This window comes from Ambystoma mexicanum, chromosome 5p (assembly GCF_040938575.1).
Source record: "Ambystoma mexicanum isolate Mex_15411 chromosome 5p, UKY_AmexF1_1, whole genome shotgun sequence".
NCBI lineage: Eukaryota > Metazoa > Chordata > Amphibia > Caudata > Ambystomatidae > Ambystoma > Ambystoma mexicanum.
In genome coordinates this window covers 306,562,532-306,588,430 of record NC_090930.1, presented here as the reverse complement: position 1 = coordinate 306,588,430, position 25,899 = coordinate 306,562,532, and the positions used below count along the sequence as shown (strand labels likewise).

General features: G+C 43.4%; 1 protein-coding gene across 6 annotated transcripts in view; it reads left to right on the top strand.

Annotated features, from left to right (window-relative positions):
* The window catches only part of MTMR1 (myotubularin related protein 1), a 1,542,631-nt gene that overhangs the window by 428,949 nt on the left and 1,087,783 nt on the right, over nucleotides 1–25,899 (top strand). For all 6 annotated transcript variants that reach the window (XM_069612748.1, XM_069612750.1, XM_069612749.1 and 3 more), the window contains one exon: nucleotides 14,707–14,801. In XM_069612748.1, coding sequence (XP_069468849.1) covers nucleotides 14,707–14,801 — 95 coding nt within the window. The remainder of the gene's footprint in view (nucleotides 1–14,706; nucleotides 14,802–25,899) is intronic.

Genomic DNA, 25,899 nt, shown 5'->3' with positions numbered 1-25,899 from the left:
CACAACCACTATATGGGACATGGTGCGAAATGCAGATCCCGAAAGTAAAGTGCAGAGCGGCAAGACAGGAATGGAGTGATGAACCAACCCGTTGAATCGGGATTTGTTGGTGTACTGTATGTATGTTTAAAAAACAATAAAATGTGTTATAAAAAAAATTTAGTCATGAACGCAACCTTGGACAGATCACACTTAGGTAACAGAAACCCCAACGTACCAACTAGGCTTGCTACATTCACCAACGCACTTGGCCTATGCGATGTATGGAGAGAACTCCACCCGGACACTAGAGAATACTCTTTCCACTCAGGGGCACATGCCTCGCTCTTCAGGCTAGACTATTTTTTTACCCCAGCAACTGATCTACACAGGGCACAAAGAAAAAGCACCTGAGTAAGACACTTGAAGCGGAACAACAAGTGAAGCAGGCAGAGGAGAGACATATAAGCGAGGATACGCCGGACACAAATTGCATGCTGCTCCTAGCACAGAAAAGGCTTCAAAATATAGCAATGGACAATGCAAGACAAGCGCATACCGCAATGCGAGCAAGAATCGATGAAACAGGTGATAAAGCTGGCAAGATGCTGGCATGGCTGGAAAGGAAGGAGCAGGGACGCAGCCATGTGTGGCGGCTAGAAACAGGAGGGTCAAATACACGAGTGACGGAACAGGACATAACCCAAGGCTTTGAGGAATACTATGCTGAGCTTTACAGGGAACCCACAACTCAGAAGGACAGCATGATTATGGAGGAAATTGACATCCCCACCTTAAATGAGGTGCAACTGGAGCTACTGGAGAGGGATATCACAGAGGATGGGGTCCTAAGTGCCATATCTGGCCTTCATCCGGCAAGTCCCCAGGGCCTAACGGCTTCCCGGTTGAGCGATGGCAGAAGGTGGGAACCAATATGATAGGCCCACATCTACTGCGGATGTACCAACATGCGTGAGAAAAGGGCATTCTTCCACCAGATCTGTGAGAAGCAACAATAATAGCGATACCCAAACCAGACAAACCCCCTGAAAGCTGCAGTTCATACAGGCCTACACTCATCAATAAACTAAAATATTGGCAAAACTACTAGCGGATCGTCCACAGCAGGTTATCCCCTCCCTGATACACCCGGACCAGTGTGGCTTCATGCCACAGAGATCAACGTGCATGAACCTTCACAGACTATACTCGCCCTTGAAAGGAGCCAGCAGCATACAAGGCCCGCTAGCCCTACCAGCAATCGACTTCGAAAAGGCCTTCGATTCAGTGAGATGGGAGGCTATCTGGAACATAATGCGCTGCATGGGCTTCGGCAAGAAATTCCTGAGTTGGGTGCGTCTGTTGTATGAATCCCCATTGGTCAGGACCAGGGTTAACGGCTGGCGATTGGACCCTTTTAGTCTGGGGAGAGGCACGAGGCAGGGCTGCCCATTATCGGCCTTGATCTTTGCGATCGCAATTGAACCACTGGAAATCCTCCTTCGAAACACATCAACCTGGGAAGGCTTCCGCTGGTCTGAAACCTGGGAAGACAGAGTATCGCTCTATGCTGATGACCTGCTCATCTATCTAAAAGACCCAAGCAATTCCTGCCCCAGAGTCACGCACATGTTAGAGCGATATAGGGCATACAGTGGCTTACATGTGAACAGGACCAAATCCATCCTATACCCCATAGGAGACGTTTCGATGGCGAGCCTAGCGGCCGGCCCTTACCAGATTGAAATGGAACAGTTCAAATACATGGGGATACGCATCACAAAGCACCTCACTGAATACACATCCATGAACCTCCTCCCCCTTGTAACAAGATTCGCAGAAGATACCCGCCACTGGATCTCTTTGCCACTGACGCTGATGGGCAGAGCTGCCCTGTTCAAAATGATTGCTCTCTCCAAATTCTTGTACACCCTGCAAAACGCTCCATTATATATTTCATATCAAGAATGCCACAAACTCGACTGCATCCTTTGGAAACTACTATGGGAGGAGAACCCCCGCGGATTGCTCTTGCCACTCTCCAGAGGTCCATCTGTGAAAGGGGGGGGGGATCGGGCTGCCCAGACTGCAGTCATACTAGTGGGTCAGCCAGATGGCGGTGGTGAATGATATGCTCCATGGGGACGGGAGCCTCCCACACATCAAAGGGTCCAACTCCAACAGCACAACAACACCATTAGAACACCTATACGGTGGCGTGAGTCGCACACCAAAATCAGACATGGCAACGCACATAGTGAGAATCTGGAAAGAAGCACGATACTTGGGGTGGGACGGTAAACTGACACTGGCCCAACCTCTATGGAACAACTGCTGCCTTCCCGAAATACAAAAATTGCCTAGATGGCCCGATTGGGTCCAGCGAGGAATCACTAGCATTGGAGATGTGATACGTGAGGACAACTTGGTACCATTCGAGACATTACACTCTTGAGTTCTCCCTCCCATCTACAGAAAGGTACCACTACATGCAACTGAAACATGATTGGACTGCCCACCGACAGAACACACAAGACATGCCAGAAAGATCCCTGCTAGAGCGAAATATAGTTCTGGACCGAGCGGAACGGAAGGTCAGCTCCACCATGTACAATGTGATAACATCCTTCGCGACACCAGAACTAACCAGTCTGAAAACCAAGTGGGAACGAGATGTGGGACAGCTTCAACCAGAAGATTGGGTTGAGGCCCTGATGTACCAGCGTGAGGCAACCATCTCCTCAAGGCTCAGACTGGTTCAATTGAAGATCCTACATCGCATCTACTATCCGAGAGTGGCTCTCTTCCGCTGGGGTAAGACGTCGGACGCACGATGCCTACGCTGCAAGCGTGAGGACGGTACCTTCTTCCATATTTTATGGGAATGTAGTAACATTCAGCAGCTCTGGCGGAAATGTTGTGATAAACTGTCCAGCGTTATAGGCAAGACGATACAAAGGTGCCCAAAACACTAGGGATTTCCAGTGAAACCGACCTATCCCGCTATGAGAAACTGCTCTGGTCAACCGCAATGGCGGTTCTCAGGCAGAACATCGCAACTGTGGGGTTCGGAACACACACCTAGCTATGACCAGTGGGTCACGGATGTGGACAGTTGCGCTGTAATGGAGCACTGGGTGTACGCGGCGAGGGGCTGCCCGCAAAAAGCAAACAAAATATGGAGACGGTGGGAGGAGGCCAGCTAAGTGCCAGATGCGGCGGCGCAGTTACTGAGTCTGAGCGATGCCCCGAGACACCGGGCGGAGCAAGCCCCATATGAACAATCTATGTCATGAGTTCTTCCTTTGCCAAAGATTGACGGTCAGTTGGACTGTTGTCCCTGATGTTGAATTTTTTTGATGTTTGTTTTTTGTTTGCCTCTCTCTCTCTCTTCCTTTATTTCCTCCTGGATATGTTGATTTCACAAATGCTCCTTTTTCCCCGCCCTGTAATGCAGAGAGATGAATGTAATGTTGCTTTTATGTTTCAAAACCAATAAAATCTTTGATTAAAAAAAAAGTTTCATTCGATAGGGGCACCAAGTAAAGAACCGGATACATTCTAATGTAATCCTTCTTGTTCTTCGGAACTCCCAGATTAGAGTGTTCAGCTTTTAATTATTCTAGCTGTTCCTGGAGTTTCTCTTGGGTGTCTCTCAAAGCACTGGTTTTGGGTTTAGTCGTTTCCTCATACTTAACACAAAAAGCCCCAATGATGGTACACCTTAGAACCTCTAGTCTCTAGGGTACCTTGTAAGTGAAATATTCAAATCCATATTTCAAATGTTTATTTTGACATAGCCATAATAGGCACAAATAATGCATATCAAAGAATAGAACATTGTTTGATAAAAAAGACAATGATCAAGATAAAGTAATTACAATTCATCAGACGTGCCCTTTATACTCCTCCCGTCTAACAGGCTCACATTACTGTGCTACCAAGTATAAAGTGCTATGTGCCATAGAAAATACAGTACAACACGAAATATGTTAATACTATTCAAATAAATTAAAATACCATGAACATCCCAGCATTAAACAGTTACTGCTAAATATTTTTATCTTTTCTGACAATGTGTCCACCAGGAATTGAGGTAGGGTTTTTTCAGTTACAAGATCATTAAACATTTTACAGATGCGTAATGCATCTTCCACGTTTCTGGGTCCTTTTGCTAAAAGCAGAGGTTTTAAATGATGACCCTTTGAAACATAGAGGGGACAAGACACATCAGGAGGAAATTAGTTCTAGTTTCATCATACAGTTTACAATGTTGATACTTTGTGAAACCATTATCTCCCACATTTGGTGTAAATGCTCTTACAGGGAGAATTCCCCAGATGTTGTTTTAACAAAAGGACACAGTTCGTAGTTTCCAATCTTTCAAGGTAGTCTTTGAATCCTGCAGAACACTTGAGTCTTAAATAGTCACTGGTTAATCTACACTCTGTTAACACTCCATACCTCCCTAATTATCCAATTACCAAAAGCCTTCTCCAGCAACGATTTTGCCAGCATTCCTAGTCGAGGGGGATTAGTCTTTATGTCAGGGATTTGTAAAGTGAATAAGGATTTTATATATTTAAACCATGGCAGGACATCACCGCCAGGTGACTGAAGGAGATCCTTTAAGGTCTCCAAATTGTCACAAAGGTGTTCATTATTCCCGATTCTTAGCAAATAAGTGGTTACAATCTCAATTTATGAACAATCCCCCATAGCCCCAATTCGATTTTGGTTGGAGTGATAGTGCCCTATATGACATGGTCAAAAACCTTTTAAAAAAATTATTTTCCTTAATTTCCACTGCTGAAAGATCAACATGATCCCATATTTCCGAGCCATGAGAAGCTGCAGCTATGGATTGGGATCTGTACACCTCCAGGGTGCTTGATATCACCCGATCATTATAGTGCTTAGAGAATTTAAACTGCTTTTTTATAATTTGAAGTTTCCAATTAATTACAGCATATATTCTGACACCGAGATAGTAAAGTGTGTCTACAAGATTTACAGTGATGCCATCTATTGTAAACTTTAGCCTAAGGGGTTTCCTGCACCTTTGAGGAGAGCAAATCAATATTTTGTTTTTTTTAGCAATGTTTAGTTTAAGGGTTTAGCCTTTGCAAAATGGTTAAGATGTCAGTTGTTCCTGACGGCCCATCACCATTTTTAATAAAATTGCCTCATCTGTGTAGAAAAGAGCTGCTAGTTTATGGCCACCAAGGCATGGAGCATCTGCCTAGAGTTCTGTTATTGTGTTTATCGAGTCATTTAAGAGCAATGCAAATAACAGAGGTGCCAGTACACACGCCTGGTGAACCCTGGTGTCAATGTTAAATAGGGAACTATATCCTCGATTAAGACTTCCTCTCACTGTCGCAAAGTTATCAGTACATAGTAGCCTGATGACTGTTGAGAGGGGCTGGGATCGCCAGCCGTTCCAACCCGCTCTATAATTTAGGGGGCGAGATGACATGTCAAATGCTGTTTGCTGGTCTATAAAGGCTATATAAATTAATTGTCTTTTAAGTAAGAAGAACTTTTAAGGAACGAGTGGGAGCCGAAATATTTATCTATTGTGCAAACCACTTTTCTAAAACCTGCTTGCATGGATAATCAAAACCTGATGCTTATTGCACCAATCTTCCATTCTTGTCTAACAATTTGCCAAATTGCTTACCAGTTGAATCTAACAACAAAATGTGGCAGTACTTTTGCGGCGAGTTGTGATCTCCCTTTTTGTGTATGGGTGTTAAGATGGCCCCTTGCCAACTGCATGATCATATACATTTTTTAAGTTACCCAAATATGTTATTTCGCTAGAAATATCAGCTGGTATAGCATCAAGACTCGGTGCCTTTCCAGATTTTTGTGCTAACAAGGCTAACTTTTACTCTGTCTGTAAATGGAGCTATACAGGCTCCTGAAACGTCATGTGTGCCAGCCAAGATTGGAACTGGGGCAGGTTCAGTAGGATATGGGTTGTTTGACCGAAGTCAATATATTTGCGACGGAATTGATTGTAGTCTATTTCGCCACCAATGTATTTGAGCTTCAGTCAACCAACCAAATCCCTGCCCTGCCAGCAGCCCTAGACCAATCACCCCTCTCCTACTTAACTTTTACGCCAGTCGCCAGTGCTTCTGCTGTACCCCTGCAGCGTCTGTTCCGTCTCTCCAGCATGGGTTGGAGCTGACCCCACAGGGTCCCTTTTCTTTTTCTTTACTTTGTTGTTTTTTTTAGTCCACTGCTTCCAATGTCCTGGAAGTGGGGGACACCCCTGCAACCCCCGCTCCTCATGTTCGGTATAATGGGTTTCGATTTTTGTAGTGGCCGAATCTGGACAATTTGTATTGTATACACTTCTCAATACATTGAAACCTATGAGAGACGTGGATTCACTTTAAGGAGACATTTTCGGGTTCCCACTAATTTTCAAGAACTACAAACAAATGATATAACTCTATCCTTTACTGGACTTGTAATGATCATCCCACGTGTCATCCTGCAGCTGCAAGCTCGTTGTAGAGGTGTGATGGACCACTCTGGCAAGGTAATTGGTGTAACAAAAAGTATAGTCTTTATTGACATTTAAAGAATAAAAGAAAATAATATTCAGAAGATTTAAAGAAAATAGCTGTCCCCAGTCAGGCTTCTGACTTCTCCTTGATTAGTGCCAATATTGAAGTCCTTTGGAGCTTCCTTGGGGAATACGGTGTAAATCTGGGTTTTGTGGTTCTGCAAAAAAACAGGAGAATTCCCTGTCAGTCCTTCTTCACTATCTGGTTTATATAGGGGCTGGTCAACTCTGGGCCAATCAATGCTCTTTATCCTGCTAAGCCTTGATAACCCCCCCAATCCCCGCCCCCTTCCTTCTTTCCTGCTAGTCGCCATGATGCCTGCCACCCATGTGCCTCGAGGTGCGGACTGAGGTAAGTACTGGGGTTTGGGTTTCCCTCCTTCTCTCTAGTATGAAAGTTTCGCGTTTTGTAAGGAGTATCAGCCGGTATTGAAAATTGCCATTCGTGCAGCATTCCATATGGTTTCTCTGCCCTTTCCCGAGCCGATGCCGTGTGGCGGCGTGTTGTCCGCATTGCTCCCGTACCTTCCTTTCCCCGCCGAACACTGCGCATTTGTTGGCCGCCGCCGCCTTCATTGTTTTCCCTTGTCAGGGTTGTAGCTGTGCTTTTGAGGTAGCCGCCTCGAATGACCGCCGCCTTGCCACACAAGTATACACTCGATGCCGGCAGCAGGTCCTGCTGCGGAGCGTGCGAGTTTCCCATTGCCTGCACCAATTTGCCGGTTTGAGCGACCTTGCTCAGGACAGAAAGGGCTTTGTCCGTGCCGAAGTCGGCACCCCACCATGAGGGTTCCTTGCTTTCCTCGGCCCCTTTCTCCGACTCACTTTCCTTGGGCCCCTCGTCAGACTCCAACCCATTACAAGAGGATTTACTATTGTTTATCTGGTTTTTGCTGAAAGCACTGTCAACCTTTGGTGGTGCAATTGAAAGTGGACAGTAGCTTAGTAATGCAAAACAAATCTTATTTCTTTAGCGTGCCAAACAGAAGCACATTTTCTAGGAAAGCGTTCATTGTTTCAAGATTAAGTCTTCTACCAAATCAGACCAGTGCAGGGTTATATGGCTTTGTCTAAATTAATATAGCAACATCAGTACATTGATTTATCTGAAGCCTATTAAATTATGCTATTTTCATGTTTCTCTTGTTTATTGCATACATTTTCTTTTCTGCCACAATCGAGACAGGAGAAGTAGCTGGGGGGATTGTGTAGTATACCATATGAATACTGGCCAAGCCGGCTATGGTGGTAAGAAGAGAAATTTAAACATATACTTAATGGTTGCATATAAAGCACTAGGAGGATGGAGTTTCCATTTTGTGGGTAATTATGTAATGAGCTTCTCCCATGTCGACAATGAGGACTTGTCTGGCAGTTCATACAACTAAGAAGATGTGTGGTTGCAATTGGCTTGATTGAAGTCAAGCTAAAACAGGCCCCAGGGATGATGAAATTATAATCATTCGGGTGAATCCTATGTATTGATATAAAATACGGTAAATGGCAGTTTGGTTAGTTGAGAACATGATCATTAAATAGATTTAGTGCTATAAGAAACTTTACCGTTGTGATATTTAGCGACGCATGTCTCATTAAAAATGTTTATCCACATCTGTTCTTTAGACATGAGTCTATATTGACCAAGGTATTTATAGTAACATTTTCTCAATTGAATTAGTGCGACACACTCGGTTATAAGGTGTGATAATGTTTCTTGGCATTCTTTCAAATTACAAAATCTGCATGTTACATCTATGTTTAAAGTCTTATTGTAACGAGCAGTCTGAGTTTTGGTGGGCCAGAGAATTAGACGAAACCTTAGGATTGGCAGAGCGTATTTAGAATCAGGCAATTGTTCTAAATACGGTGGCATCTTATGGAGAGATTTAAGTTGGAAGGCACCCGCTCGAAATATAGAGTATGAGTTACTGATTTCCCAGGTTAAGCGCTAGTCCCAATGCCAAAGTTTAAGTTTGGCTTTGTCTGGGAAATCGAGTAATAATTGTGCAGCATTGCAGTGTGTTACCCATGATTGGAGTGGGCTGTTCTTACAATTATTTATAGCTGCCGGTAGAATTGGTAGCAGAGTAGCTGTGTTGGTCATGCTAGATCTGCATTTCCTGTAGGTGAAAAGTCTGCCAAGCAACCATTGCAGATAGCGATACCAGCCCGAGTTCATATCTGATGATTGCAATGGGTACACTTAATGGAAGGGATAGATTATTTTTCCAATAAATAACTTCGAGTAGGTCCCGTTTGGGGCAATTGGATGGAAGCTTGGATTGTGCTCCATAGGTAATTACTGTTATGACTTTCTGTTTATAGAAGATCCTTGCTGGATTGAATGAAAATGTTCCATATTTGTTTTGGATGGCTTTCCTGAGTTTAGTTTCATTTTCGTTTTTGTTTTTAGTTCATGTTTGTAGGGTCAATCCGATCTGTGTGTATTCACATTCTGGGCAAGATATTTATACTGAGTAACTTGTATAAGCGAAGCTTTTGCAGAGTCCAGTTAAATTTATATTTGGACTTACTTGGTTTGTGATGAAAGACCATGGCATTTGATTTGTGAGCATTTCTAGTTAAATGGTTAACATTGGCATAATTGTCTAGTGCAATGAGTTTCCTCTGTAAACCAATTGGGGTATGATCAATGAGGTCATCCACATATAGAAGCCAGGATATTTCTCGTGTGCCAATTTTTGGTGGGAAGGAACAAACGGCTTCCAAGGCTTTGTTAGCTTTAATATCGAAATTGAATAAAATGGAGGCTAGGATGCAGCCTTTTTTAATCCTGAAGTGGTTGGGATCCTGCCCATGAGCAAACCATCATTTGCGAGTATTTGTTTTACGGAAATGTCAGAGTAAAGCTGATAAATTAGGTTAAAAAGATACATGGGGCAGTTGGCCTTTAACATTTTTTCCCATCAAACTTCACGAGATACAGAATGAAATGCTTGTTTTAAAAGCCATAAATGCAAAAAAAAAAAAAAAAAGTTGCTTCAATGATATTGCTTGCTTTTTTATGGCTGATAGGAGGGTTGGGTTTAGGAAGGTCCCAATTCCTTTCACAAAGCCCGATTGACGATCATCAAAGACCTTGGCTGAGTGGATTCATACAGTGAGGTCTCTTGAAACAAGTCTTGCAAAGATGTTCCCTGGAATATCTAAGAGGGCAATGGGTCTATAATTCGTAGGATCATTGCAGTTTTCCTTTTTGAATGAGTATTCTGATCGAATCTTTCTATGAGATGGGGATGAGACCTGTTCTGATTATTTTCCTGTAAATGACTTCTAAAACAGCAACCCATTCGGTCGGATGAGCTTTGAGAGTAATGTTCGCTAAATTGTCTGGGCATGGTGCTCTAGACACACTAGTTTTTTTTTTATAAGGAGGAGAATATCTAATCGATCAAAAGCTAGTGCCCTAAAATCTGGAACAGGGACTGACTGCTGTAGAGACGGTGAGAAGAGAGAAGTGGGATGTCCAGGCTTGCTTACTTACAGTGTGATGGCACAAACATCTGTTTTTTTTAAAGACATTCCAGATCTGCAAAGTTGACTTATTAGCGATGGCCATTAGCATTTTCTCTGCATTAGCTTGTTTTTTTATCTAAATTTATTCGCCTGATGCTATTTTTATAATTAGTTCTCAAATGATGTCTTTGTAATGAGTGCGTAATGCTTTCAAAGTTTGAATGTCTATATCAAAAACATATTTATGCTTGCATGTTGGTTGTTTCCAAGTCAAGGCACATTCACTGATTAACTTAATACAATCAGTATATTGGGGAGTTTCTTGTGAGGAAATACTCTGATCTGTGGTTGTGAGGTGAGTCAGAAGTTTCCTTAATTTAAATGTATTCCAGATTAAAAGATTCCTCCCTGGATTAAGTGCTAATTGAGGTTTGTAGTAATCAGCCGGCAGAATTATACAAGTAATCCAGCCATTTTCTAAGATATTGTGGTCACTTACTGTGAGATCACTCTAAAGGTTGCAACTCGATGAACAGTGTTTGAGGAGATAAAAACATAATCAAGAGTCGCAAGAGCTGATCCTCTTGGCCAGGTAGCAACTGGGGGAGTGTCATTTGATGATGTGCCATTGAGCATGGTGAAATTACGTATCTTCGTTAGTGTCATCCACTTATCAGATCTGCTGGAAAATTGTCTAGTTTCTGTTGTGATACAATTGATGTTCATACCTCCTCCTCCTCCTACTATTATGGTTATTTGAATTGTGGGATCTAGAAGAGTTAGATCAAGCATGGCCTATATATAGGTTAGAAATAGATCTTCGTTTATGGCTAGTGGATTCCAATATATATTTATAAGAGCAGTCTGTGGATAAAATGGATCTTTAGGGTTTGTTATGGTTAGCCTGACTAGCTGGATCCCTGGCAAGGGAGAAGCCCATTTTGAAATGTGAATTTGGGAATTGAGTTTGGTGGCTACTAATAGGCATGCTGCTGATCGTCCTCTGTCAGATTTTATTGCTTCAACCCAGGCAATTTGAAAATATGGCCATGTAAGTTGCGCGGTGATCCCCGTTTCCTGTAATAGAATAAGATCATGTTTAGCTAAGGCTTCAGCTTCAGAAGTGATCAGATGGGAGAAGCCTCTTGTATTCCACACAACCATGGTGCAGGAGTGCATCTGTTGCATAATATGACTCTAGTGTTTGTCCGGACAGGTCGTATCTACTATAGCTTTAGAGAGCCATGTCCATTTTGATTGAACCTGAGGTAATCGATTGTCGATGGGTTGTGGCAGTCTTGAGGAAGAATTTTCGTTACTGTCACATTTGCAACAGATGTAGTGGAGTTTAGTTTCTGTTTCTTTTATGGGATGGGTTTGATTAGATTGCTGCTGGGTTTGTCGGATGTTGCTGATTCTTTGCAGAGGCAAATCCGATGGTAGGTCTTCATGAGCACAGTTAATTTTTAGAGTTGTGTGTTATTTCTGAAGTTGAAGGTGGAACCTACAAGTTTGCAGATTTCCTTTAGTTGTCCATTTAAAAATGTTCACCAGTTGAGACCGAATATGTAGTTCAATTGTGTCAAATGTGATGCGTTGGTGAAGCCGATTGCTTTTATGTAATCAGATCGGATGTGTTCTAGTTCTGGGATAGAGTGAAACGCAGTGAGAAGAGTGTCCCTATTAGGAAAGGGGTCTGTCTGGAGACTGTCTAGCATAGTTAGGATGAGTTTATCTGTTTCTTCAAGCACATACTTGCTGGGAACCGTGGTTTTTAGATCTGTGGAATGCACTTGATTCGCACTGTCTTGACTCATTATAGGTCGTTAGACTTGACTTCCACAATGAATAATGTGTTTTGTTGCAATGGGATTAGAAGCAGAATGAGTATTAAAGGTCAGGGTGTGAGTTCTCTTTTCTTCGAGTGTTCTAAAATTTGGGAATTCAACATCTAGATTGACACATATTGGCTGATGAGGCTTTGTTGTTGGAAGTTGGGGATAATGAAGAGTCTGCTGTATGATGTCTATTTGTGGAAGAGTAGAAACCAAATATACAAAGATTCATCAGGTCATCATCAATGTTTACAATTGTAATTGGATCACCATTATCAACATGGCTGTAGGTAAGTTACCTTGTTTCTCTGCCAGCGGTATCAACTGAGGAATAACAGGGCCTTGCAGCTGAGGTGGTGGTAAGATGATCGAATTATTAGGTTCCATGATGTTTTCAGGAGGGTCCTCAATTTGTGACTTTAGATTGTGTACTTTTAACCCATAAATATATATTTTTTTATTTCTGATTAGAATTTTATTTTGTGTAGGCTGATTTTCTTTTTATTCTTTTTTTATTTTGAAGAAGGGCAGCCTGTTTGCGCTTTTTAGATTTTTTTTTTCCCCCGATGTATCGGTTGAAATAAATCAAAGAGTGGTGTTCCACTAATGGCAATTTCAACATGCTCTAAATTTGAGTCAGGGTCTGCGAGAGCTAAGTCAGGGTTTGTTGGTGGATCTAACAATGTCGATAGTTCTATTACATTACTAGTTAATGCAGGATTATTCTTCATTTGTTCCGCTGGAAGAAACTAGTTGACTTCTTGCGATAAAGTCGAGCTCCTTTGAGGTTTATTGTTTGAGCTCGGTCAGTACATTGCCGCATTAGTTCCCAGGCAAGCCAACCCACTATGGTCACCAGTGACTGCAAGATGGAGTAGCGAGCCCCACATTTTTTATCTAAAGCTTCATAAAGCTTTGTCAATGTTTACCAAACTTGTGCTCACAGCACAAAGAGTTGTATCTAGAGACAAGGAAGATGGATGTGGAAAGCCAAAGGATTGTCTCAGCGTTGGCTTGGTAAATGATGCTATCGACGAATTTCCACAGTAAGAAGAGTTGTTAGGCTCAGGCTTCTCTTTATCTGTGTAAAGTATCGGAGAGAGTTTGAGGGTTCTTTTCTTGGAAGCTCGCTGTGCTGCATTTCTCTGGCGAGAACCATTGGAGGAAGAGATACTTGCAAGGGTAGCACAAAGGGTAATTGAGTCAGTGGAGTTGAAAGAGGAGGTTGATCAAAGGCATTAATTGCAGCAGCTGCAGCAACTTTTTTTGCAATGCGCCTAGCACTACTTGTGAATATAGATGACGAATTTGAGTGGAGTCAGTGGCGTTTATAGCAATTGTAGCTGGCCTGCACATTTATTTATCTAGAATTGCTTTAGGCATTGAGAAGGTTTCTTGTTCAGTGTTTGAGGGGGTTGGACATTGTTGAAGCATCATGTCTGAAATTCCCGTCGATATTATCCCGGATAGCGGAATCGAGGTCACAGCATCATCGAATCGAGGCGAGTTATGTGCTTGTGGTGGCAGATGAGTGTCTAAACGGCTCTTGGAGCCATCTTTACTTGCCAGGCAAAATTGCCTCATATCTATTCCCTTTGTCTGTGCGCGTTTGCCATGTGTGCGAGCTTGGTGATTAATGGACACGGAGGGGGAGTGGGCGGTAGGTGGGGGAAACGTAGTGTTTTTCATATATCAGTGCTGCTTGTGCCGGCATAGATGTTGTTAAGCGATAGGTGGCCAATGTGAAAATTCGTAGCCTAACCGCCATGAAATGAATAAAAGAAGAGTAGGGAGTGTACATATGTGGTCCGGGGGGGGGGTGCAGCGGAACAGCTGAACAGCACACGCTGGTTCACTCCGCGATGCACACGCGTCCGTGGTTACATGGCATCTCAAGGAAAGTAGGCGTGGCTCATGCTACGAAAAAGAAAATTAGGTTAACTTTGGATCTTTAGAGTAATGAAGTCCAGTAAATGTTAAATAGTTCTGTCCATATACGCAGAAAGGGAGTCCAATGGGTATGGAGATGTAATTGCTTCCAAGGGTGGTAGAAAGCAGCACATAGGAGCAGAATCTGACGAGCAGAGGAGCCAGCAGGTATAGCTGAACAGCACTCGCCTGTGCACTCCACAATACTTTAACTGTATGTGTAAGTCATACCAAAGTTTAAAAGAAAATGGTTATATATGGTTAAGAAGGTATTGCTATTTGTGTTCGTTGCTACAGTTTTATTCTAATAGATATTCTAGATTTACATTAATAGTTTGCTGACAATATTGGTTTGTCTATACCAAAATGTGTGTAAATTAAGCAAAAACGTGCAACACCTCCCTCATCCCTATACTCCTTGTTCAGTGGTTTTATGGCTTGCTCGACTTGACTTCTTGTCAATCTGGAAAGCAGGCTGATTTGTATGAGACACCAAGTGATATCAAGGGGAGCTGAGGTGCTGAAAGTGAAAGTAGAATCCAGAGAGATATTTTCCCACACAATCCTCCATATAATAATTTGCTAGACAAAGCGGGGGCTTCAACCCAATAATCACTCCACTTCATATCCATCTGGTGAAATAAACTGTAGTTACTTCCATATTTACCTCGTGGAATGAGCATGTATTTTTACATTTGTGTAAATCAGAATGTTTTTGAAATCTCATCTGTACATTAACAATATAAAAAATGTAAAATGTATAAAACACCACAGGCTTCATATGCAAAGCAGAAGACATGTAAAATTCAATGATTGCCAGAGTATTTGATACAATCATTATTCCATAACAAACACTCTTGAATCATTATTTACTCTTTTTTTTTTTTTTTAATCATCCAACAGTCAAAGATGTGATGTACATTTGTCCATTTATGGGGGCAGTGAGTGGAACGCTAACAGTGACCGACTTCAAAATGTACTTCAAGAGTGCTGAGAGGGTAAGTCTTGGAACTTTACTTAACTTGGTGCCCGTCCTTTTATGAAGGTACAACTCTTATTGCAATTCTTCTTGGTTAAAAAAATAAGTGCAAGTTTCATGTCATTCACTGGAAGTTCCTGATCAATCCGTTTCAACCACTCAAATCTCTGTGCTGTTCTGTAGTTCTTTGATCTACACAGCTTATTTTTTTTGTCTTTTCAGAGATCCTCCAGCTCACAGCTATTATGCATTCCTTTTTTTTTATCCAAAATAGTTTGAGATTAGCTGTTCAACAAACATTCTCATAAGAACCATCACATTAATTGGCCTGTATCATGTCCTCCTAGCTCATTTGAAAAGAAAATGGTTTGTCCATCAAAGATCAGAGTCAATGTAAATTGTCAGGACCTCCATAGTTCTTCCCCGCAACTTCCACTTCCAACCTCATTCAAAACCAAACTAGTTCAACACCCGGAGATGCAGTGGCCATTAACATGTCTGTCTTCTTTAATCAGGTATTCAAGCAGTAAATCTCCCCCACCGACCCACTGAATTTCCTCACAAAATCTCAAGGTACCTCACTAATGTCCTGTGAGTTATTCCATAGATGGAATTAATCAACCAGTTTGCCACCATAAATTAACATGCACGTTGAGACCATTCGTCAGTAGGCTTCTACAACCAGTTTAGCAGCAAACAGATAAGAACACTACTCTTCTAAAGCTAGGTAGTAAAATACGGCAACCCTGCCAGTGCTAGGTCCAAATGAACCACCCTGGATCCCAGGGTAAGCTACACCCAATGATGTCCCAAAATAAATGAACCTTTGGACTCTGCTACTAAATATACAATAGCATACCCTGTGTCCTGCCCTCCCTCCAACAATTAACCAATCGCTGTGGGCGTGTGGGTCATATGACTTCTATTGATTAATTTAGAATTAACTTTCCTATATTGCAAACACACCAGGGATTTGTAGCGCTTTCCCAAATTCCTTCCCATTCTTGGGTTGTTGGTACTCTACCATCCCCTTCTACCACATAACCCCATGCTGACACTTTCCTCACCAATGGGATTATTTTGTCCATACTAGAAATGAGTCCTCTATGAGTGGTATTTGAAGCCATGTGTTTTTCAACTTTTCGTCAACTCTTGTTCCTATAAAACTGCCTGACGCAATGTCGCAACTGCCTGTATTTAATTCTGTCTTCACCCCACAATCCAAACTCTTCCTTACAGTCCCGAAAAGGTTTCATGGAACCTCCCTTAAACATATAACTAATATACAAACTCCTGTTTTCTCTCCAACACGTGAAGAAATTAGCAACTTTTGCCAGGGTGAAGTCTTTGTCATGAATGGAGATGGGAAGATAGTTAAACCAGCAGTCATATACTGTGCCGTAATCGTTCTGCAACAGCCTGGTCGATGGCCCTCCATTTTTCCTCGGATTCCATCTTGGACCATCAACCCAAACTTCTTAATTGTGATGTCTAGTAATACCTCAAAGAATTGGGGAACCCCAACCCTCCACTATTCAGAGGAGCATCAGTGCCAATTTGGCCTTTTCCCCCCAGTCTCACACCCCACACGAAGGTGTTCATATCTTTTTTTGCATGTTGGTTCGGTTCCCCTTGGGGATCTGAGATAGAATAGCTTGGGGAAAAAACAGCCTTGATAAGATCATCATTTTAACTGTATTCATCCTCTCCATACAAGAGCCAGCTTCCTCCCTTTATCTAGATCCTCCCTTATAAAGTATACATGGATGTTAAGCCTTCTGTAAACCCATTAATCCACTAACATATACTGTGATCCACACAAAGAAAAGGTACTGAGGCCCTTAATCTCACCTTCTCCTATAGCAAGATAGTTGATGGTAATAGCTCTGATTTTGAAACATTAACGATAAAATCCAAAACTTTTCTAAACTCTTGCAATTTTTCCATTATGTGACTGATTGAGTACACTAGATGTTACATAAACAGCAGCACATTATCGGCAAACATTGCAAAGTTATGTTCTGTGCTGCCAAATGTAATTCTTTCTATTTGTGGTTGTCCTTATTCCTCGAGCAAAAGGTTCCATTATAATGGCAAAGTGGAGGGGCAAGAGCTGATGCCCTGTCTCACCTCCCCCAGCCCTCTGAATTCTCACCTCCCCAAAAAACCTTGTTTACTCATACTTTTGAGGGTCCGTATGTACTGCTGACACCTGTTTCCTATAGCTGTAGAGTCTTCTCCAGGGAGCCCCAGTCGTGTTGAACGCTTTCTCCGAGTACAGTGACCGTATGACTGAAGGGTCCCCAGAGAAACCCACTTGTCTCGTCGAGCAAAAGGGCTACTCTTCCGACCTTTGCAAACGTCGGTCTGTCTGTCCTTAATAAAACTGTCTGTGTGAATCAAGTGCTGGTATATCATACAGTATCATCGCCAGGATCTTAGTCTTAGTAAAGAAATCGTATCTAGTTTTGCTAAGACTATCGACCTATGGAAGCTGCAACACTCTTGTTCCTTATCACTATTAAGAGCTTTGTTTTAAAACCATTGGCAATCCTCTGGCAGCATCAAGAGACTCTTATCGCCCTAGAAGCTACCATAACGGAGCAGAGAGAACAATGTGCTGTGACACCAGCAATATTGCAGCAATTGGGCAGCGGCGAGGATCTGGCAGCCTTCTTTATAAACTTCAAGAGGGTGGCAGAGACTGCAAGCTGGCATAGAGATAGATGGGCTAGGTACATTGTACCATTGTTCACAGGAGAACCCCAACAGGCTTTCCAAGCCCTCAAACTGCACAGGAGAACTGCCTGCAAAGAATTAAAACGGGGACTATTGGAGCAACTCGGTCAAAGCAGGAACACTATTGCCTATGGCTGAGACATCTATGGCTGAGACATCTCTGGCTCAGACAGGGAGAAAGACCATGCCAGTTGTTTTATCGATTCAGAGATCTGTTGAACAAGTGGATAGCCTAAAACATTTGATGAGGAAAAGGAAATGCTGGTCTTGGAGAAGTTTGTGGACTGTTTACAGAAAATGGCAACTACATGAACCAGACCTCGAGCAGACCTTGCAACCGCCATGCTAATTGGAGTGCCCTGCATTCCTGAGAAGCCACCAGTTGAGCCAAGAAACCCACTGAAACTAACCTGTGGTCATGGAGAGAGAAGAAAGTTCCACAGTGTGGCAGCCAGGTGCCATCTTCCAAACGAGTGATTGTAAGACAAGGCCCCCTGATCCAGTGGTCTTTTAAGTCTAGCCCTCCTCTTCGCCCGAAGTGGTAACCTGTAAACATCTCTGGAAAACCTGGACACCTGGCCTTTTTCTGTACTGAGAAGAGCAAAGTAGAGCTGATAGAGAAGGGGCTTCTCCAATCGGCCACGGGCCCCTCCTAGAGGAATATGACCGATCAGACTGGACACCAGAATCACAGGAGCTGAATACCTAACTTATTTCCTGAGGAAGAGGAAGGATTAGAGCCTGGGCAGTGGACAGTATGCACTACTGGAGAAACTGGCCCAAAGTCTTAACTGCCCGCCATGGTACAAGGTGTTGGGCAAAAGCTCTACTTGACTCAGGGAGCAAGAAAACCGCTTGATTCAGGGTAGACCTGGTCGCAACCTAGATCTCCCGGGAAATACCACAAACCCCCTTGAGCTGTGTAACAAGGTCCCTAATCTGACTGTCACAAGGGGATTTTAACATCTCTTGGCCTGTGGTAGAAGGCCTACCGGGGTAGAAGCTAGAGCCAGTAGCAGTTAAGGGTCCCAATGCCTGTCCCCTCCCCAAGCACATGCATGTACATGAATGGTGCTGCTTTGTATAACCCTATGCCCCTGCAAACAAATACTAGCCAGTTCCTTTTCCATCATTATAGGCAACCACAGACGCCAGAAACCTGGGTGACTGCCCACAGGAGCATAACCCATCAGCATCCAGAGAGGAGCATTCCATTTAGTAGAGTACTCTATGCAACAAAAGGAAGAGTACTGGCAAGTATAGAAAATGGAACTGCGAGGAATGTGACACACTGCCAGAAGACACCAGCAAACGCTGTTCTCGGGCAGCAGCCACGAAGTCCCCTCAGAGACTCGTACCAATGTGCTATGGAATGTTTTTCTACAAGACCTAACCATTCACAAACAATTAGCTTGGCTTTTTCCACAAGGCAACCCCCAACACAAACTGGTACAGTCGCCAATGTGCACTGCCATTGTTGCAGCTCAGATGCCCTACACGGAAGAACGGGTTGGGGGTTAGCCCCCCCCCCCCCACACACTTCCACCACTTTTCTTTTTAAACGCTGACTATTGTAGCACCTCCCAGGAAGGGAAGACTGGACCAAATTGGTTTGGACTAGAAGTCCAATGGGAGAACTAGGGGAAAGCATAAGAAGGGGATGTGCAGGAAACAGTAAGGTGTGTCTTATTCAGGTGGGGTCAGAGGAAGATGGGGTGGGAGACCATGAGACCTGTAGGAAAAGGGGCGGTGGGCTGTAGTGTGGAGGCATTTTGTTGAGAAGGTGAGGTATTGGTTGGTGAGAGCAAGTGGTACAGTATGGTGAGTATGCGTGCATGATGGGAGAGAGTAGTAGAGTAAGAGTGAGTGGAGAGTGGGAGGAAAAAGATTGAGTAGAGGTTGGGGTGGAGAGGGAAGAGTAGCAGTGGTGTGAAGAGGGGAGAGAAGTAGCAGCGTTGTAGAGAGGGCAGAGAAGTAGTAGTGGTGTCTAGAGGGGTGAGTTATAGAGAGGCGGGAACAACATTGGAGGGTGGAGTTAGGTTGTAGAAGGGGGAGGGAGAATGAGAGGGTAGGGAGAGCAAGATTACGCAAATGAGAATGAGTGAGTGGGAAAATGAGCGAGAGAGAGCAAATGAGCGAGAGAGAGCAAATGAGCGAGGGAGAGGGAACAAGGCAGAGGGAGAGAATGAACTAGAGAGGGAATCGGGGAGAAAGGGGAGGGTTGCCGTAAGAAGGTAGAAGAAAAGCAACACGTAGGGAGAGGAAGATCAGGACATGAAAGAAGGTCTAAATGTGGCTGGAGTATCTATAAGGCACATCCGAACAATCCCTTAAAACTAAGCTGAATGTTAGTCTTGTTTAGAAAGCCCCTGAGGGAGATTGTACTGACAAGCTTATTGCCTGTATGCTCTCATTACTAGCAAGGTTGTACTTAGACAGTACGTGCCAAAATGTGGTATATGTTAACCGGGGATGTAGGGACACCTGGGCTAGGGCACAAACTATTTACTTAGAAGGGTGGGACTGCCCTTTAAGCACTGCTAACAAAATGCTAATGTAAACCCTTGGACCGTTTCTCAGAATTGGTATGTTCTTTAAGGCCATCTGTGACGGACAGTTCTAATTGCTTCCTCATACTTCAACACATTCATCAATTCAACTAAAGGATTCATCAGGTCAGAGAATCTTTTATAAAACTATGCAGTGAACCCATAGGATCTGGTAGTCTTGTTCAGTATTAAGGCTGAAATTGCCTCCCTTCTGGATCGGCTACCGAGGTATTCCCTCTGCTCCTTTTTAATTGCAGGAATGTCCTTTTTAGTTATGTTTTTTCCTCTTCAAGTTTGGTTCATTCAAGCTGTAAAGTCTTGTGCAAAACATTTGGATGGCTGCAGGATTTGCTTTTTCATGGAATAGCCTCCTGTGTCTTCTTTGATTGCATGTGTGTACCTTCTACTTTCTTTTCCACCAGGTGTATTGGGCTAGGAATCTTTCATTTTTATTTTATTTTCCATAGTCTGTTTCATTCCAACAGTACTCTTTCTGACTGGTTTAAAGACTTAGTTTTAATCTATCCCCTAACCAATGAGAGCCATCCCCATACATTACGGCCAGCATTTTTATTTTGCTCTTCCAATTCCTTTAGTTACCTCTTTCATTTAAGTTTACATGCTCCCTAGAACTGTATCATGTAATGTCTTCCCAGCTGGCAGCAAGTCAACCCTGATGACTGCCAGGAACTCACCACAGGTGTTATTGCGTGAGATGGGAGTCAGTCTAAATTTGAAAAATCCTGAAATGCGTGTCTATATCCTTTTAAATCAATGGATCCCTCAGTACCTGCAAGGGTAAGGTCAGGCCTCTCTCATTGGGGTCTTTCTGCACTTCCGTCAGTTCTTGATCTATCGGGTAGAGTGTCAATATGGTCAAGTTATCCATTTAATGTGTCCATCTAGCGTGCAGGATAATTGAGTATAGACTTCATGTCCATGTGAGTAAAATGAGAATACCCACTCCTCTCCATGCATGGCACTCCATGTTTCTACCACCCTCAAGTCTGAGTTTCTCTTTTAATTTAGTAGGAGCCTGTAGAGCTTGTGATCTGAGCCCTTTTTAGTGATCTGGAGCCATGTCCATGGTCCAGTTCTGATCCTCTCCCAAAATTACATCCCGGTGGCATGGCTAACGCTGACCGAGATGGCCGTGTAGCTTCATCGTACCAATCTCTCCCCAAAGCGAACAGTTGGCAGAATATGAGAACATCTGTGGGCTGAAGAGAAGCCAAAGTAGAGGAGAGATTATCAAAGAGGAGAGGTGCAAAATGGAGAGTGAATGCGTGAGACGAGACCTTACACCAGCCATCTATATTGGGCAGATTGACAAGCCTGATGAGCAGGGAGCGGGCGGGAGCTTAGCTGCCAATCTTCTGTGACTCAAGGAAATCCCTAAGCAGGGCATGCAACCACTGGTGCTTCCTAGACCATTCCTCACACCATGCCAACCTGTCGCCGCCAAGGAGCGGATTAGAGGGGGTATTCATGCCTTGGAAAGGCAGGAACCTGAGGCATTGCACAAGAGCAGAGCGGCTGCGGCAGCCCAGGTGACTAGCCCGGGAGAGCACAGGGGCAGTAGTATAACCAACTTGAGCTGCAGCCAATATGAATACTTGAAGGTGGGGCCACCCGTATCCGCTAAGTAAGACGACTCCCATTCAAGAAGTAAGAAAATTGCCTCATCTTTTGTAATCCTCAAGAGAGAAAGGCTGTTAATGTTGTTTTCAAGCAGAAGACTATTCGCCCCAAAAATAGCATGACTTTTGTGAATGAAAAACAGGCCAGGCACGGCGGCTAACCTTATACTGTCAAAGGAGTAAGACCACCAGAATGTGCTAACACATCTGTAGAAGGATCAATGAGTGGTAAACGAGTGTAGAAAATGGCACAAGGAGCAGAAACGAGCACACAGGACCCAAAAGGCACAAGGCGGTTTACAAAAGACCTATTTTCTTAAAGAGGATATAGGAAACAAAATCACTGAGAAAATTCAGACAGCATTCCGATCTATAGCGCTCAGTCGTGTCATTGAGGACATTGGTCACAGGGTCAGCGAGAATGAAAAAGCTATCCAAGACTGAAGCGAAAAAGCAGAGAAGTCAAAGAAAAGCAAGCAACGTTGGAATGGACTCCGAAAAGCTCAAAGATATTGAATGCAGGTTAAGTAGATTATATCTACGAGTGAAATGTTTGGTTGAGGGAGCAGAAGAAGTCGACCTTGTGGAATGGGCTAAAACATTGCTAACATAAATCAACCACCACAGAGGAAAAAGCGAAGTTAGTACTTAATTGGATACAGATTTGCACTGGTGAAGAGACGCTGGGGAAATGCAGCTGAAAGAGAAGTCATTTTCATTCCCATACTCTGCTGAAACAGCTACATAAAAAACAAGATAAATTAACAAAATAACAATCCAAAGGTACACTGTGATGATTTTTCAAGATTTGGGTACCATCACTCAAAATAAGAGTGACATTCCGCTCGGCTGCAGAAAAACTCAGAAACTAGGGTGTTCGTTACAGCCATCACATGCAAGAACAAAGAATATAGGATTACAAGTTGGAGGGAGGCAGCAGAAATACTTGATGATCCTTATCAAGATGAAACACAGACCACTATTGCCTTTTAATCCGCTAAAAGGATGGCACATAACTAGCCCAAAGAGCCAATGCACCCCCATATAGTCCTAAAGGTTAAGTGCTACAGAGGGAACAGTAAGAATATACTGTGCAGATCCTTCTAACGAAAAATAAACTATGAAAATTGAAAGAGAGGAATGCCAAAAAGTGCTAGATCTTGAATTGGGATTCCGTTTTAAAGATGTTCATTCCGGTGTGGAGGAAGACTGTGATACTGATCTTCCCCCCTCAAACTCTATACTCCTATTGAGAGTCTGTCACTCTCAATAACAGGAATTAGGTTCTTGGTTATCTGTTTAGAGTTTGAACTTTAAATGATCCTAATGTTGGCCTATGGAATTTGTGTTGGGCTGGGTGATTACAGGCAAAGATGGGATTGGGAGGGGTACCTGGCACCAAAGTATAATGTAGGGATACTACATGCCCCCTCATTAAAGGATGTGCTTGCTAAAACCTTTGGAAAAATGTTATGCACCCAAGAAACATGTTTGCTAAAGGGAAACTTGAAAAGAATGTCGATAAGCCTATACCCACATCAGTATTACTAATCTGCATATGCATATAAAAATGGGGTGGGAATTTCCTTCTCAAGAAGGAAGGTCCAGCAGATTGGGAGATAAGGATGGAAGATACTGAATTTTGGATGTAATTTAAGAGGGAGAACCTCTAAACAGTTGCCACAGCATATCCACCTAATTAAGGTCAGAATAACTTGATTAGAGACGGCTTAAAAGTTTTGCAAAGATCAGCCACAGGGCCCATTTTGTTATCAGAAGATTTTAATGTGGTAATGATGGAAGGATGGATAGATCAGCACTGGGTTGGTGGGACACCGGGCAAATAGCGGGAGATGTAATTAAAATCCTGGAAGGGATGGGTTTGAAAGAAGCATGGCAGGCAGACCATTCCACAGGAAGGGACTGCACCTTCTATTCACATGTCCATCACAGCTATTCACGCATGGACTTGATACTTGTAGATAATCCTGTTCAAATACGTAGCAGGCAGTTCCACAATAAGACACATCTCGCTTTCAGATCATGCGTCAGTAGGCTGTCATATATTTATGAAAGAAAGTGAGAGTTGACCTAAAATGTGGAATCTAGCCTCGTAGCTATTACAATATCAGATATTACAAAGAGAGATGGGGAAACACCTAGATAGATTTATTTTAAACCAACAAAAAACAGGAACCATTGAGGCAATTAAATGGGAAGCTTTCAAAACAGTCTTTTAGAGCCTTCAAACCCATCTTTAGGGGGCTATTTATTGAGAAAGCAAGTACAAGGAATAAAGTCCGGTGTAAAAGACAAGAATAATCTTGTACAGTTAATTGCAGACCTCACAAAGAACCATAAGGAGAAAGGGTCCCGCAAACTACTAAAACAATTACAAATGGCAAGAACCTACCTAACCGCTTTACAACTAAAACAAAACAAATTTACCATATACAGGACATAGCAAACATTTTATGAAGCAGGCAATAAAGCAAACAAATGACTGGCCCACCAGGTAAAAGCTAAGATCAAACATCGTCAAATGTTTTTTCTAATTTGTATACACATCTATATAGACAAGAGAATGTATTTCCAGACACAATCAACTCTTTTTTGGTAAGATGAACCTTCTTAAATTATCTCAAGAGGCAGTTTTATTGGCTTGACCAATAACTAAGGAAGAAGTGCTAGTAGTGGTAACAACATGAATCTAAATAAATTGTAATTCCAGCATTGATTAATTTCCATGTTTTATAAAACATTTGCTAGGAAACTGTAATCCCCATTGGTCTCTTTATGCAATCAAATTATGAAAACAACTTCTATGCGACAAGCAATGGCTAGCTTACTTCCTAAACCAGTCAACAATCGATCCCACTGTAGTTCATACAGACCCACTGCCCTTTAAGCATAGACTGGAAAAACTATGCTTGAGTGTTTGTAAAACAGATTGGAAGGGCATTTATCGGCTCTGGTTAAGGATGACCAAAGTGAATTCATTTCAGGGAGGCAAGCAGCAGGTAATGTTTGTAAGATAATTTACCTTTATAGATGTGTCCCATCATGGGGGCGTGGCCGGCGGCATCCAAATAAAATATTTTCTAATTTATACAAATAAAATAGCAAATCAATAACTGATGCAGTGAGAGATCTGTGAGGCTCCCACCACTGCATGTACTAATTCTGGAAGAATCCTAGTTGCAGCACGGTACACCTGAGCGCAAACCAGCCCTGGGCAGGGGAAAGTGAGCTGCACCGGGTGCTGCCTCGCAATTGCAGCAGAGAGTGAATACGCCGATTAAAATCTGGCAAAATAAAAAAGGCGCGCAGAGTATTGGCAGCGGTCCAAGATGGCCGCTCGATAGCGCTGACACCGCCGCATTCACCAAAAATAAGAGCAGGGTCCCCGATCGGAGAGACAAGTGTGTTTCTAGAGCCATCAGGACACAGGGAAGAAGAGTGACTGGAAGCCGCACCCAGTCACTGGGGTCAGCGGTACAGCCGCTTTAGCATCGGAGAATGCTGAGCAAAAGCCCACCAGCAACAGCGGTGAGTGCGGCGGACGCAGGAGCAGTGAAGGGAGGCAGGGGCCTCTGGTCCACAAAGGCACAGGGAGCCCCGCGCCCAAGATGCGACGCCAGATCAGACAAGGGCACAGACCCTGCTTACTGGATCTGCTACCCCCTGGGGTTGGGGGGGCATAGCTCCGCTGAGATCTCCAGGAAGAGACATGGGAGCAGCACAAACTAAGAAGTAATGCTGCAGGAATAGCAAGTAGGGGGGGTCGGACCGCCTTGCCCGCAGCCACAGACAGCTTGCCACCTACATTGAAATAGAGTCCCAGAGGCAGCTGGTGTGGGTTCTCTTAGCCCGAGGAGGCACTCAAACTGATGGCTAGGCTGGACAAAGGACAGGGAGGACTGAGGACCATGCAACGGGTTAGCCAGGAGGCAGCAGCCCTCACTACACCTCCTACTCGGAAGAGAGCCCAGGACCCCTGGAGGCCAGGGTCTGATGGGAGCTGAGCACACCAAGACATCGGGAGTGCAGGGCAATAACAGGCAGCCCCTGCAAGCACACGGAGGCGTCACTCTATGGACTCTGGGTGTGTGAGCAGCAACAGAGAGCAGGATGGGGAAAGTGGGGTGGAGCACAAGGAGAATGGCTCTGCAAGGCAGAGACAGCTGAT